This window comes from Triticum dicoccoides, chromosome 2B, assembly GCF_002162155.2.
Source record: "Triticum dicoccoides isolate Atlit2015 ecotype Zavitan chromosome 2B, WEW_v2.0, whole genome shotgun sequence".
Lineage (NCBI taxonomy): Eukaryota > Viridiplantae > Streptophyta > Magnoliopsida > Poales > Poaceae > Triticum > Triticum dicoccoides.
This window is the reverse complement of record NC_041383.1, coordinates 157,051,576-157,065,138: the sequence shown is the minus strand read 5'-3', so window position 1 is coordinate 157,065,138 and position 13,563 is coordinate 157,051,576. Positions and strand designations below refer to the sequence as shown.

At 53.8% G+C, this 13,563-nt stretch overlaps 2 protein-coding genes across 3 annotated transcripts; one reads left to right on the top strand and one right to left on the bottom strand.

The window, feature by feature from the left end:
* Positions 1-186: 186 nt before the first annotated feature.
* LOC119360712 lies at positions 187-1,911 on the top strand. Its single transcript, XM_037626236.1, has one exon. The coding sequence runs from the start codon at positions 187-189 to the stop codon at positions 1,822-1,824; it is 1,638 nt and encodes a 545-aa protein (XP_037482133.1). The 3' UTR covers positions 1,825-1,911.
* A 319-nt stretch (positions 1,912-2,230) lies between these two features.
* LOC119362735 lies at positions 2,231-8,111 on the bottom strand. Of its 2 annotated transcripts, XM_037627986.1 has the most exons (5): positions 4,822-8,111; positions 4,316-4,544; positions 3,558-4,064; positions 2,701-3,445; positions 2,231-2,616 (listed from the first exon to the last, which is right to left on the bottom strand). In XM_037627986.1, the coding sequence occupies exon 1, from the start codon at positions 8,046-8,048 to the stop codon at positions 5,652-5,654; it is 2,397 nt and encodes a 798-aa protein (XP_037483883.1). In that variant the 5' UTR covers positions 8,049-8,111; the 3' UTR covers positions 2,231-2,616; positions 2,701-3,445; positions 3,558-4,064; positions 4,316-4,544; positions 4,822-5,651. The 2 variants fall into 2 exon arrangements, with proteins under 2 accessions (XP_037483883.1, XP_037483884.1); XM_037627987.1 differs by having other exon boundaries at positions 3,558-4,544; positions 5,524-8,111.
* Between the last annotated feature and the right edge of the window lie 5,452 nt (positions 8,112-13,563).

Genomic DNA, 13,563 nt, shown 5'->3' with positions numbered 1-13,563 from the left:
GCAGTGCAAAGGATCCCTCGACTTGTCCTTGGTTCGGTCGTGAAGCAAACCGACCGGGACTCGTGCTGTTTGGCACTACCCAATGCTGCCACCAAATCCCCAAAACCCTCGATCGGAGCACATCGCTAGCTCCACCGCTCAATCCCCAAATCCTCGGACCAGATTACCAGATTCTCCTTCCAATCCATGGAAGCAGCTGCGACCGCCACGACCAGTACCGGCTCCAGCCGCACCAGCATCAGCGAGGTACAGGTCTATGGCCCCACCGCATTCCAGGACGAAGACGTCGTCGTCGGAGAAGAGGAGAGGGACAGGCTCAGACGGGACCTCCTCGCCAGGATCGAGAGCTGCTACGGGCGGGTGAAGCTCCTCCCGGGGGTCTTCGACGCCGGCTTCTGCTTCGGGCTCCTAGACCCCGCCTCCAACATCGTCGCCGGCGTCGCCGTCGCCCGCGCCGTGACCGTCGATGACACCGACGACGGCGCCGTCCCCGCGGCGTCTTTCCCGAACCTGAAGCGGAGGAAACCGGATGTGATCGTGGACATGCAACAGCGGTCGCTCGACGGCCTCGTCGCCTTCCTGGCCGCGCTCTTCCCGCACCTCACCGAACCCAAGGCCATGTGGTATCTCGACAAGGCCGAGCTGGACCCCCTCGTCGCCGCCCGCTTCGTCATCCGGCACCGCGGCATGGAGCGCAACTTCGGGTTCTCGTCCGGCGCCACCGGCGCAGCCGTCGAGACGGCCCTCCGGTGCGCCGCGGCCGCCGCCCGGCACCCGTGCCCCGCTCAGTTCGTGTCTGGGTGGAAGTCGCTCTCGCATTCTCTTGACAAGGTCGCCGCCGTGCTATCTTCAGGCACCTGCGATCACTCTCACTCCATTGACGGTATCACGGATGTTCTGCTCAAGAAACCTCAGCCATCCGTCTTCAGCCTAGAGAAACCATGGGATCTCGCCTCTCGACGCCTCCACAATCTCAGTCCAGACCTCGCCTCGCCTCCGGAGCGGTCAACATTGAGACGTCTGCTGCTCACCACCATCCATGGATACTACCTGCAGGCGCTTGCCCGGTTGCCCAGGGAGAAGCTGTGCACCCAGTACCACCACAGCCTGCTCCAGGCCGGACATTGCTACGGTCCACTGGACCCTGTCTCCAACATCATCCTCAACACGATCTGGTACAGCCGAGCCTACCCTCTAACCAAGAAGGTCGACCTGGAGGCGATCAGCAGCAGAGGCCTGCTGCGGATCGCGGTCAGGTCCCTCCACGGCCTCGTCTCCTTCCTGTGCACCCGCTGCGCCGCCACTCACCTCACGCCGGAAGAAGCCATGCAGCGGCTGCAGGCCGCCGGCGCCGATCTCCGGATCGTCGATCCTAACCAGCTCCGTGATGATCGTGATGATGATGATGATGATGATGATGATGATGATGGCAGTGATGATGCTATGGTGGTATCTGTACCTGCCAGCGTCGAACAAGCCTATGCTGCAGCTGCCGCTGCGGCGCTGCACCCCAAACCTCGTGACCAGGCAGAGCTTCTCAGACCATCTAATCCAATGCTGCGGATGGCCTCCAAATATCTCAAGGATGGCGGCATGCTCTCCGGTGTCGACGCCGGCCATGTTGCCGAAGGTTTGTTCTATTCCATTAGCGAGTGCCCGGAACAAACCGAGCACCCAGAAGCAAGCATCAAGGTGGTGAACAAGTTGACCTACACGAGGATGGAACAACAGGTAAACAAATTCTGGGATCAGCATGCCAGAGTCGTCGGAACAGTGAGATCTTTGCTCGACGTGTACAACCGGCGGCAACCCGGGGTTGGTTAATTTCTTCTCTTTTAGGCTACTTGTTCTCTCAGCAGAACAATCTGTGTTCCAGATTAACACTCTCCTCTTACAGGTATAATATTCTCGTGTTTGATTAGCAGCCGTAGGCTTATATAGGTACACTAGATCGTAATGGCACATGATAAACTGGCAACAGGTCAGCAATAACAAATGACTTCAAGATTTCTGTAAATATATGACTGCACAAAACATGAAATTTAGAAACAAAACCAAGCCATGCGGAATTTAACGACAAAAAGAACCAAAGAACAGAAAACAGAGCACCAGTTCTTGTGCTTAGCTGCTTATGAGGCTGCAGCTGTAATAATATAGTTATCGAATTCATGTGTTGCCATGATCGTTTATTTCAACAACACAACAATAAAATCTGTACTGTGCAAATATATGAGAAAATCTGGAAGGTACATGATTCCTTGGATAGATGCATAAATACTTTATGCTAGTAGCATGGTACATGGTAAACTGGTAAACTAGTGGCGGATCCAGGAATTGAACTTAGCCGGGGCGAAACATTGAAGGAATAAAAAATTTGATTGACGAATGCAAGTCCGCTGAACCAAATCTCATAAAATTCAAATATGAAGCTAGATGCATTCGAAAATTTACATGACCAATGATTCAGGACAGTTCAAGATTTTCAAGAACTAGGTTGTAACCACCTAAAATCACAAAATATAACATAAACGTCACGCATAACTACTAACTTGGACTCCCGCTGCTTGAATAATGCATTCCATGGCCCAAAATGTCCAACTCCATGATTATAGATACCTACAACAGGTCAACAAGCTGATATCAATACATGTATTGGAACAAGTAAGCAAATAGTTTGAAACAGATAACAAAAGTATTTACCCTAAGTCGTAAGTATACGGGGAGGGTTTGGTAGATGGCCTCTACGGTCTCTCAAGCTGTGAAAATGTTCTATGATCTTCTTGTCATCAATTCCAGCAAATATATCTCGCTCTACATAGCATATCATCAGATCATTCAACCAATCATCAGATATCTTATTTCTCAAATCTGTCTTAATGATATTCATGGCTGAGAAAACTCTTTCAACAGATGCCGTCGCTACTGGCAAAGTCAAAGCAAGTGTGATGAGTCGGTAAACCAAAGGAAAGTGTAAATGTTCCTTAGTTTCAACCAACTTGAGAGCAAGATTAGCAAGACTGCCACAACTGCAAAAAACATCAGACTCGTCAAACCACTCCTCTCTGAATACCCTTTTATCTGTAGTGTTGCGAGGAAAATCATGCCCATACGGCTGACATGGACCTTTCTTCAAATACTCCCTCCTCACTGCATCTCTGATTTCTGGAGTAGGATAATCTCCAATTTGTTTCCGGAGTCCAGGATCAGGTTCAATGTGAGTTGGACTAAATCCTAGAATAGAAGTTTGCAAAGTGTTATCATGAGAGCCCTCATTATACACTTCATGTTCAGGAACTAGATCTTCTACAATGTTTGCATCTGAGGCTTCAGTGGATAAAATGTTTGCATCAGGTTCAGGAACATGAACATGAACATGAGCTTGAGATTCATTAGATGGTGGAGTTGCAAAATAAGCAGCAATTGGCTTCATCTTTTTAAAGATTCCCTATACATTACAAAATCACCATGTCAAGTACTGAACCTGTTCAATAATTCGCTAGAAATTGAAGGAACGGGAGCTTGAGATTCAGTAGCAAAGAACGGATTGGACTATTTACCTGCTGGCTGCGCTTGCTGATTTTGCAAACAGCAGCTGCGCGTTTGCATGAGCTCGATCCACTGTCGCCGCTGCCTCCTCCCTCATAGGCCACGCCCGGCACCGCTGCTTCTTTCCGTTCGCCCATGCGTGGACCGGCGAACGGCGGATGTGGATCAGGTGCCCGCGGCCGGTGGCCCGGCGAGGCAGAGCTCTTCGGCGACAAGCCGACGGTCCGGCGAGGCGGAGCTCTGTGGCGGCGAGGCGAAGACGGCTAGGTTACTCTCGCTACTGCTTCGCTCGATTGGGGATATTCTGGAAAGGAGACGGGGTCGAAGGATTGGGTGTGGCCGTGCTAACTTGTTTTAGGCCGTGGACTACAACTGGGCCTTTGTGCCTCCCGTGCAAATCCCCACATGTATTGGCCCATGTACTAAAACGAACCGTATTTTTTTGTATACGTAATTTTGGCTACCCGGGGCGGCCGACCATGCTGACTCTTCCTCCATCTCAGCTTGTCTGCGCATATCTGCATCGCGTTTAACAGCCTCAAACTCAAACTTCAGATCATGGCATTTCACAACGGCATCCAAATTGTAGAAGGCAAAAGGAAAAAAAAGAACTCTGAAACTATAAGCACAAAAATGGTCAAGAACTTAAACAATGTGGAGCACATTTAGGAAAAAATACTACGTAACAAATAGCTCTAACATATATGATATTCAGTCCATAATATTCACAGTGTTTTGCAGATCAAAAGGACTTGAAAGATTCACTCACATCGATCACTACGGGAACACCCTAATAGAGCATTCCCCACCAGACCAAAATGGAGGAAGCTTAAGGTCGGGGCGTCTCAATCTATTTGGACCAACTCATCAACCAAAAAAGCGTCTTGTTCTTCACTGCTGCACTCTGATTCAAGAACTGAAGGGAATGTCTTTTGCATACTATCCTGTATGCTTTCATCAGTCTTTTCCCCTCCATAGGATAGTTTATTACTCCTTGCCTAAAGACACGAGGATGCAAGCAACAAAAGGTCATGCAGCAAGAAGAGTCGGGACCAAACTTATAGACTCCATAGCAAGAATAGTTAGTGCATATAGGCTCTCCCAGTAAGCAGCAAAACAGAGGATTACGCAACTAGATATGATCATCTAATAACACACGATATTCATCAACAGAGGAATTAAGTGCCTTTTCTCTATTACATCTTTCTACACTCCTCTAGTTGTCCTACATACATGCACATGCCTCCTAATTAATACATGACATTAATTACTCACTTGTTGCTCTTTTGGCATCTCAGTCTCCAAATTAAGACACCAATGATGAGGATGATGATGACTATTATGATGTTTATGATGATAAACAAAAAAGGATTGATCTGGAGTATCTATACTCATCCATCTGATGCTTTCTTTCATTAATTCTTGACATGCTTCATTTTAGATCCCACATATTTCTTCATTGCTTCCACAGCTACAATCGACGGCAGTGGTGGCCAGTGGGGATGACGGAGAAAGACATACCCGTATTATGTAGGCACATACCAGGTGATGAATAAGAGAGGGTGCATGAAATGGATACAATTCGATGTCGAAGATACACACGGATTATATCTTAGCTGAACTAAGGCTCCAGTTGCTCTGCCCCAACAATGCTAGCGCTTGCATTACTCAGTGTACCTCTTTAATTTAGAGGCTTCACTTCTCGTTTATTGCTACCTAGCTTGCTTTCTCCATTAATTTGCTCGCTCAAGTTTGAACTGGTTATATATGGTCATGTAATGAACTCGCATTATTCTCTGGTTTCCTTTCTTTTCTGCTGGAATTGTGCTCTTTGTTTTCTTCATTAATCTGCTTGTTTAAGCTGGAACTGCTTATCATCATGTGATTGGAAAGCTTTTGTGAAGTCTATATGCGACATGGACAATATACAGCATATAAATATTAAGTTGCTCAGACCAAAATGATTAAGCTGCAAACCTGTATTTTAATGCAATTTCCTTTCAGCGGTACATAAAGGATGGCTCCTGAATTAAGCACTACAGATATATTTGATCTGTGCCAAAATCCTATCAAACTACCAACAAGTGTCGCTATACCAACAACTGCTATCTTTCGACACATTCGATCTGGATAGTCAGATCTTGAACCCCAGCTTCTTGAAATATCCGTGAAGCACTTTCTCTTATAACAGACTTGTCAGCTTCGGCTGATATATGAAGATGAAAAGTGCCTACAATATCAGTGTTTGTCAAGTTCCATAAATGAACATTATGGACTCCAATCACACCATTAATCTTCTTAACATCATCCAGTGCTGCTTCGAAGTCCTTCTCATGGCTCCTTGGAACTCTTTGCAACAAAATTTCAGCAGAATTTCTCAACAATGGAAGGACAGAAGCCACAATCATTATTGAAATGAATACAGAGCAAATGGGATCTGCTATTAGCCATCCCTTGTACTTGATTAATAGAGTTGAGATCACAACACCAACGCTTCCCATTGTGTCAGCTAGGACATGTAAGAAGATACCTTCCATGTTATGGTCAATGTGACGCCGGCTTGCCGGCTTGGCATGGTTTCCGGTTTCTGGCGATTCCACCTCTCCATTACAAGACTGAGATTCTGCGCCATGAGAGTGCACATTTATCAGTGGAATCTCAAGAAGTCCTTGCTCGCTGCTGATGCTGCTGCAATCTTGATGAGCCTGATCTACACCCTGCTGGTGATGTTCCATATGGCCATTGTGACCATGCTTGTGGCTACAACCATGGTTATGTTGATGATGATTCTCTGCATTGTTGCTATCATGTTGGTGATTCTGATGATGGCCCTTATTTGTGTCTCCATGATGACCAGAACATGTCTTCTCGTGATCAGCACTCTGATGAACATGATCATGATGGTGATGGTGATCTTCATGAACATGATCATGATGGTGATGGTGATCTTCATGAACATGATTATGTGAATGAGAATGAGAATGTGAATGTGAATGGGAGTGGGAGCAGCTACCGCCATGCGCATGATGGTGCTCCTCATGAAAGAAAACCAATCCAATGATATTTACAAAAAGTCCACCAACAGAAACTGCCAAAAGGCTACTTGTTGATATCTCCCGAGGCTCGAGTATCCTCTCAAACGACTCCAACACAATCAGGGCCCCAACAAGCACCAAGAACACTGCATTAACATACCCAGATAGCACCTCAAACCTGCCCCTTCCATAGTTATACAATCCATTTGCAGGCAGCCTCGCAATGTACGACGCATATAGTCCAATTGCCAGAGCAGCACAATCAAACAACATATGGCAAGCGTCAGAGAGCAGCCCAAGGCTATCGCTCATGAAACCGCTGGCGAACTCAACAAACATGTAAGCTGTGTTGATCAACAGAAAAGCAGCAATCTTCCTGGACTTGCGTTCACTAAGGATATGCCGGACCGGCCCCATGACAGCCTCATACACGGACTCGTCAGTGCTCCCAAGCTCAACATATCCTGAAGGAGTCAGCTCCCTGCTGGCGATCCACAAGATGAACCCACAAATTAAGAAGCCCGGCAACGACAGCTTTGGGTAGTACACCAGCTCCAGAACAATAGTGCACACAAAGGTCATTGCAAAATTCATGCTTGGTCTACTGCTACTGCTACTGCTGTCGTAGGCTTGCCGTCGCCCCAAGGCCATGCCAAAGACAGCCGCGTTAAGGAGCAGCCACCAGAGCTGGCCAATCGGGACACCGTCGCTGGTGTCAGTGCCATCAAGAAAGAAGAGGCCCGCAAGTGCCGGCGCCGAGAGGAAGGTGGCGGCGAGGGCAAAAACGGCCGCACGGGCGTGGCGGCTGCGGGTGACATGTCGCGCAGATACAGAGTGCTCGAACGAGGAGAGGAGGCCGGAAGCAAAGGGGAGTGCGAGAAGAAGCACGGAGTGGGAAGGCGACACGACCGCCAGCGAAACGGAGGCGGCAGCGACGGAGATCACGCGGCGGCGGGAGGGGCGGTTGAGGGCGCGGGCGAGCAGCGCGCCGGCGGAGTCTGCGAGGACGATGAGACCGGGGTCACTGATGAGGTGGAGGGAGGAGAGCCGGAGGAGAAGGGACGCCGCCAGGAGGAGGGCGGGACGGAAGAGGTGGCGGAGCGCCGGGAAGGGGTGGGGCTGGCTCTTGGAGGGGATGAGGAGGATGGCGACGGCGGAGATGATGGCGAGGAGCGGCGGAAGCAGGAAGAGGTGGGGCAGGGAGGGGAGCGCTCGGGCGGCGGGCGCGAGAAGGAAGAGGGAGTGGAGCGCGAGGATGCGCAGGAGCGCGGCGGCGTAGGGAGAGGCGGCGCCGGCGGCGGGGAGGCGCGTCTTGGATGGGGTGGGGAGGGGCGTGGTGGGGAAGCGGAAGGAGGGGTGGGCGGCCAGCCGCGGCGGTACGGCCAGGCGGAGATGGGCAGCGTGTCGGCCAGAGCGGAAGGCGGCCATCGACGGCGGATCGGGAAAAGCACGGTGAGGGGCGGCCATCGCCGGCGGATCGGATCGGGGAGAGTGTGGTCAGGGGCGGCGGTGGACTACCCGGTCTCCTGTCTTTTTTGACTTGCTCTCCTTTCAGATGGCCTCACAGGTCACAGCAACTCTACCCCAAAAAAACAGCCAATAGTTGTCATTTTAGGTCATCTCCAACGCCATACATTAAAATAACGGTGCTAAACATTTGATAACCTGGTTATGTCATCCAGCACCATGCATCAAATTTTCATGGACCAATCTATGTCAAACAAGAAACAAAATTGAGGGAGATTTCGGGGTGCCCCTCCCCCCTCTGGAGCTCCATATCCGCACCCACCAAGATCGACGTCGCCTCTACACCGTTCAAATATAGATGGGGTTTAGGCCCGTAAAACAATTTCAGAAAAAATCTCTAAAACTCTATGTGGGTGACATGAATAGGTGATGAGAAGTTTAGTATCATCTCGAGAACGGGTGAAGATTTGCACCTTCGTAAAAAGGTTCTCTTCCACGTGTTGTTGGAGCATGAGAAGAGTGGTTCCCGCGCGGTCCTCCTCCGTCGCCTGCCTCGCCTGAGCGCGCGTCGTGTTTCGTGATTGAGTCGAGTTGAATTAATTACGAGTCATTAAACGATGCGCTACGAATCCTAGACGCGTGGATCGTGGGTTGTTGTCGACTCAGGCGTGGGTCTAGCCCACGCCTACATACCACGATCGCCTATATATTGAAGGCCTCCGGAACCCCGTTCTTCGCGGTCTTGCATCAGGAGAAGGGTGATTAGATCTTCCAAAATGATAAGTGCCACACGTATGGCACGAAATAACATCGCCTTGACTTTTACAATTAAAATTGTCATAGAAAACAAGAAAACTGAAACTTGACATGCTTTACAACTAAAGTTGCCATCCTCATGTAACTAAAATTGCCATAAAAACGCCAGAGCGAAATTGCTTTGTGCCACACGTGTAGCATGAAGAAAATATGCCCTAGAGGCAATAATAAAGTTGTTATTTATATTTCCTTATATCATGATAAATGTTTGTTATTCATGCTAGAATTGTACTAACCGGAAACTTAGTATGTGTGAATACATAGACAAATAGAATGTCCCTAGTGTGCCTCTACCTGACTAGCTCGTTAATCAAAGATGGTTAAGTTTCCTAGCCATAGACATGTTGTCATCTGATGAACGGGATCACATCATTAGAGAATGACGTGATGGACTAGACCCATCCGTTAGCTTAGCACTATGATCGTTTAGTTTATTACTATTGCTTTATTCATGACTTATACATGTTCCTATGTGTCGTGGTGGGCGCATGACAGATGCCAAGGGATGGCTAAAGAGAGGAGGAGGCTCGAGGGCACTGGTGGGCTTCGGAGGCGAGGTTGATATGCGTGGGCGCGGGACGCCGGACATACCCAGGTTCGGGGCTCTCCGGAGAGATAACACCCCTAGTCCTGCCGAGTTTAGTTGGATGGCTGATAGTAGAATGTCGCTCCTGGAGCTGTTTGGAGGAGGAAGGAGGCCGGCCAAGGCTCCGGCTGCTCCTTCTCCTTGGTGTTGCTATGTAGTGGCTAGTCCTATCTTGCTCGTTCTATCTTGTGTTCATGCAGTGCTCATTCTCGCAATCTCTCTGCTTCTTGTGCCCTCGGAGAGATCACACACCTTTGTAGGCGTGGACTCTTGGGGGGTTTTATAGATCAACCCACCCAGGGTTACAATGGTAATATGCCAAGTCGGTGGGTCCGTATTATCGGCGTCCGGGGTACCGGGCTGGGTCCCGCTTGGGGGCTTGTGGTTCGCCGAGTTCCCATAGGTGCGGGCCCCGCGTGCCTAGGGGGACTGTGTGTCGTCTTGTCGATCGTCATGGCGTGGCCCGAGTCAAGCCGCGCACAGTGTTCTCCGTCAGGCCGCCGCTTACTGCCGTCAGTGGTGAGGGCGGGAACACTGTTGCCGTGGCAGCCCTGGTCAGCGGGTAGGTAAGGGGCACTGTTGCCACGCCCTGGCTGACCACGGGCATGGGCGGGGGGCACTGTAGTCTTGGTCATCAGTGATTGAAGTCTCGTCCCATCATACGGCCTGGATGGGACGGGAGCTGACCCATGGCTGGGTTGCCGTGGACGCCGCGGGTGGCTTGGCTTGCTGGGGAAGCCAAGGTTGCGCCGGGTTGAGTTGCCTTGCGCCAGCCGCTGCTGCCGGGTCGACGTACTTTGCCGAGTCGAGGGTCTTGGCCGGGTTGCGCGTCTTGTCGGGTCGAGCGACCCGGCCTGGCGCACACCGGTTTGCGGGGTGATGCGGGCCCTGCTATTTTTGAAATAGATCTGGGTTCCGTTGCCTGCGTGGGGTTCATCCCCCCGACAGTAGTCCCCGAAGCTGTGAAGGTTCGCCGTCTTTAGATGAGTGGGCCTTCGCAGCTTCCCCCTTGAGCAAGGCGAAATCTGCGAACGCCGGGTCCGGCAACACCCACTGTGTGCCGGTTTTTTCGGAAACCGGATCGCGGCATCCCGGCCGTGGCGGGAACCGAGGAGTCCGCCGAATCTTGAGGCGATCCCTCGGGCTTCGCTCTGGCGCCACATGGTGCCCGGAAGCCGGAGGGGCCTGACAGGCCACGCGCGTGACAGGACTGGGCGACAAGCTGGGGGCCCGCTGCCGCGCGCCCTTGGCCACGCGTGCGGATTTATTGCGGCGTCTGGGGGCCAGTTGCACTTCCCCACGCAGTTAGTGCGTGTGTACGTGCGCACTTATTGCGGGGTAGTGGAACGGGCACGTGCAGACGATCCCACTTCCCCACGTTCGAACTGGGGCTTATAAATTGAGGAGGGCAAGGGGGCGGCAGGCATTATTCTCGCTCGCGCCCTCCTGTCCCCCTGCTCTCGCTCTGCTCCTTGCCACTGATGCACAGCTGCGCCCGCAGCCCCGAGCAGAGCTCTTCTCCGTTATTCTTCTTCCTTCCGCTTCCATCCATGGCACTACCGTCGGGCTCTTGGATGGGCTCCAACATCACCAACGACGACATCACGCAGCTTCGAGCTTCGCGACGCCTGCCGCGGGAGACGGACGTTGGTGTCCGCCTGTCGCGCAGCGAGCAGAGGCCCCGACCCGAGGGGCAGGAGCGCATCGTCTTCCTTACTCACTTCGAGCGCGGGCTCGGGCTGCCGGCGAGCACCTTCTTCCGTGCCTTCCTGGAGTTCTTCGGATCTCGGTGCCGGCGCCATCGTCCAACTCTCCGGCTTCGTGACCCTGTGCGAGGGGTACCTGGGGGTCGAGCCGAAGATCGACCTCTGGGCGCGCTTCTTCTCCTTGAAGCAGCAGGGCCCGTCGGCCGGGGAGTTTGCCAACTGCGGCGCCGCCGTCATCTCCAAGCGGTCGGGGGCAGATTTCCCCAAGATTTCGCTCGAAGATTCTGCCAAGAAGTGGCAGAATTCCTTCTTCTACGTCCGCAATCTTGGCGCGGACCACATCAATCTTCCCCCTTTCGCCATCGCACCGCCGCGGGCGAAGACAAACTGGGGCTACTCGCCCCGGCGCCCGTCGCAGGAGATCGTCAACCTATGCGAGCGGGTGACGGTGATGAGGACGCATGAGGGGCTCACCGGCACGGACCTTCTCGCCGCGTTCACCACCCGTCGGGTCCTCCTGCTTCAGAGGCGCTCCTGCCTCATCGGCGAGATGATCGCCTGCAGGACCCCAACTGAATGGGGTTGACGCGGTTGTCTGGGGAGCAGGCCACGCGCGCCGTCGACGCTGTCTCCAGGGCCAATCTTGGAGAGGATTGGCGATTTGGCAAGGCACCGTATAGCCAGGCGAACCCGGCGCCGCAGGTGAGCATCTGGTCTCCTTACTTTGCCGCCGCGCATCTTCTTGTTTGTCCCGACGCGTCATGGGAGGTTCTTCTGAATGCGAGCCGGCATCCTTACGCCCGGGCTCCGTTGTAGGTGGCGCTGGTGGCACCAGGGGAACCTGCGGCCCAATGCGGTGAGGAGGTGGCCGAGTTCAACACCGGCGCTGCGCGCCGAGCCGGTAAGCTTCGAGTCTTTCTCTTCTTCATTTTGTCTTGAATTGTTGTCCGTGTCGCGGTGAAGGCGATGCTGACGCCGGTTGCTTGGTGTAGCGGCATTGGGCGGGGGAGGCGGCGACGCGGGCGGAGCCAGGTCCTCGGCGCCGCCCGCATGGCAAGGACAGCGTCGCGCCGCGACCCCGCGGATCGAAGCGCGCGGCGGACCCGGCCGAGCCTGGAAGGCCGGCCAATAAGAAGCGCGCGAAGCCGACCCCAGTCCCAGTCTTGACGGGGTAAGTTTTGTTCGCCGCTTGCGCTTGGATTTCTTGTCTCTTTTGCTTATTTTGCCTTCTTCTTCAGGTCGCCGATCGCGCTGGCGAGGGCAGCGGCGGAGGCCGCGGCCACCGAAGGGACCACGTTCTGCATGAGCCGGTCCGACCTCGCCGGACTAGCCGGGGAGGAGGGACGAGGTGACTCGGACCTCGGCCTAGACCCGGACGACGCCGAGGCCTTGGCCTGGTGTGACAGGAACCGGGCCGAGGCGGAGCTGGAGGCGGCGTCGGTCCGGGCTTGGACCGACGCGGCGGCGGCGTGTGTGCGAGGCGGCACGGAGCCGGCCTGGCGCGAGATGCCGGAGGGCATGGTGGTGGAGGCGACGATTTTTGAACCATCGTCGGTAAGGGAGCGCGGCCGTGGGGGCCAGCCTGAGGTGGTGCTCCTTGACCAGGAGGTCGTGGAGGTGGGGGGCGATACCCCGCTGCGAGCCGACATTGTCGAGCGCGCGGGGGCTGATGGTGGCGGAGATGGCGTCTCGGAGGGGGGGGGTGCAGGCGGCGGTGCCGGAGGCGCCGTCGGCTATGGCGGAGGCACCGCAGACGGCGGTGCCTGAGGGGGCGACGCAGGGCGCCCCGACGTCGGAGGAGGTGCTGGCCGCGTCGCAAGCGGCCAGCGGGGGGCACGCCTTGGTGCCCCGGCAGGGTGGGCGCCGAGCTGCCGTGCCACAACCCGGGTGGAGCGGGGGTGCGGCCGTCTTCGGGCCCCAGACCCAGGAGGAGGCGGCGCTGGATGCCGCCAGCCGCCGTTTGTGAGGCCGGACGGAGCGCCTTGAGGCCTTCGCCCAGGCCGAGACGGAGTGGACGCGCGACCTGGAGCGCACCGTCCTGGTAAGTCCTTCTTCTTCTTGTTTTCTTGTGATTTTATCTCTGTGGGGGCGCGCCAGCGCACCCACTGGGTGTAGCCCCCGAGGTTCGGGCCAACTATGTAGTAGTCGGGTCGAACCTTAGGAACGTTGGCCTTGTGTTTACTTTGGTCTTCTCTTCAGCACCTTGACGCCTTCCAGGTTGCCGCCTACAACCGGCTCTTGGGCAAGCATCGGGAGCTCAAGGAGCAGCTTGCTGCCAAGGAGGAGGCGCTTCGCGCTGCCGCATGTACTTTGTTGAGTTCTTTTCTTCTAGTGGGGGCGCGCTAGGGCACCCACTAGGTGTAGCCCCCGAGATTCGGGCCAACTGTGTAACAGTTGGGCCAAATCT

Coding starts and splice junctions, on each gene's coding strand:
- LOC119360712 (XM_037626236.1), top strand. CDS start 187: ATGGAAGCAGCTGCGACCGCCACGACCAGTACCGGCTCCAGCCGCACC.
- LOC119362735 (XM_037627986.1), bottom strand. CDS start 8,048: ATGGCCGCCCCTCACCGTGCTTTTCCCGATCCGCCGTCGATGGCCGCC.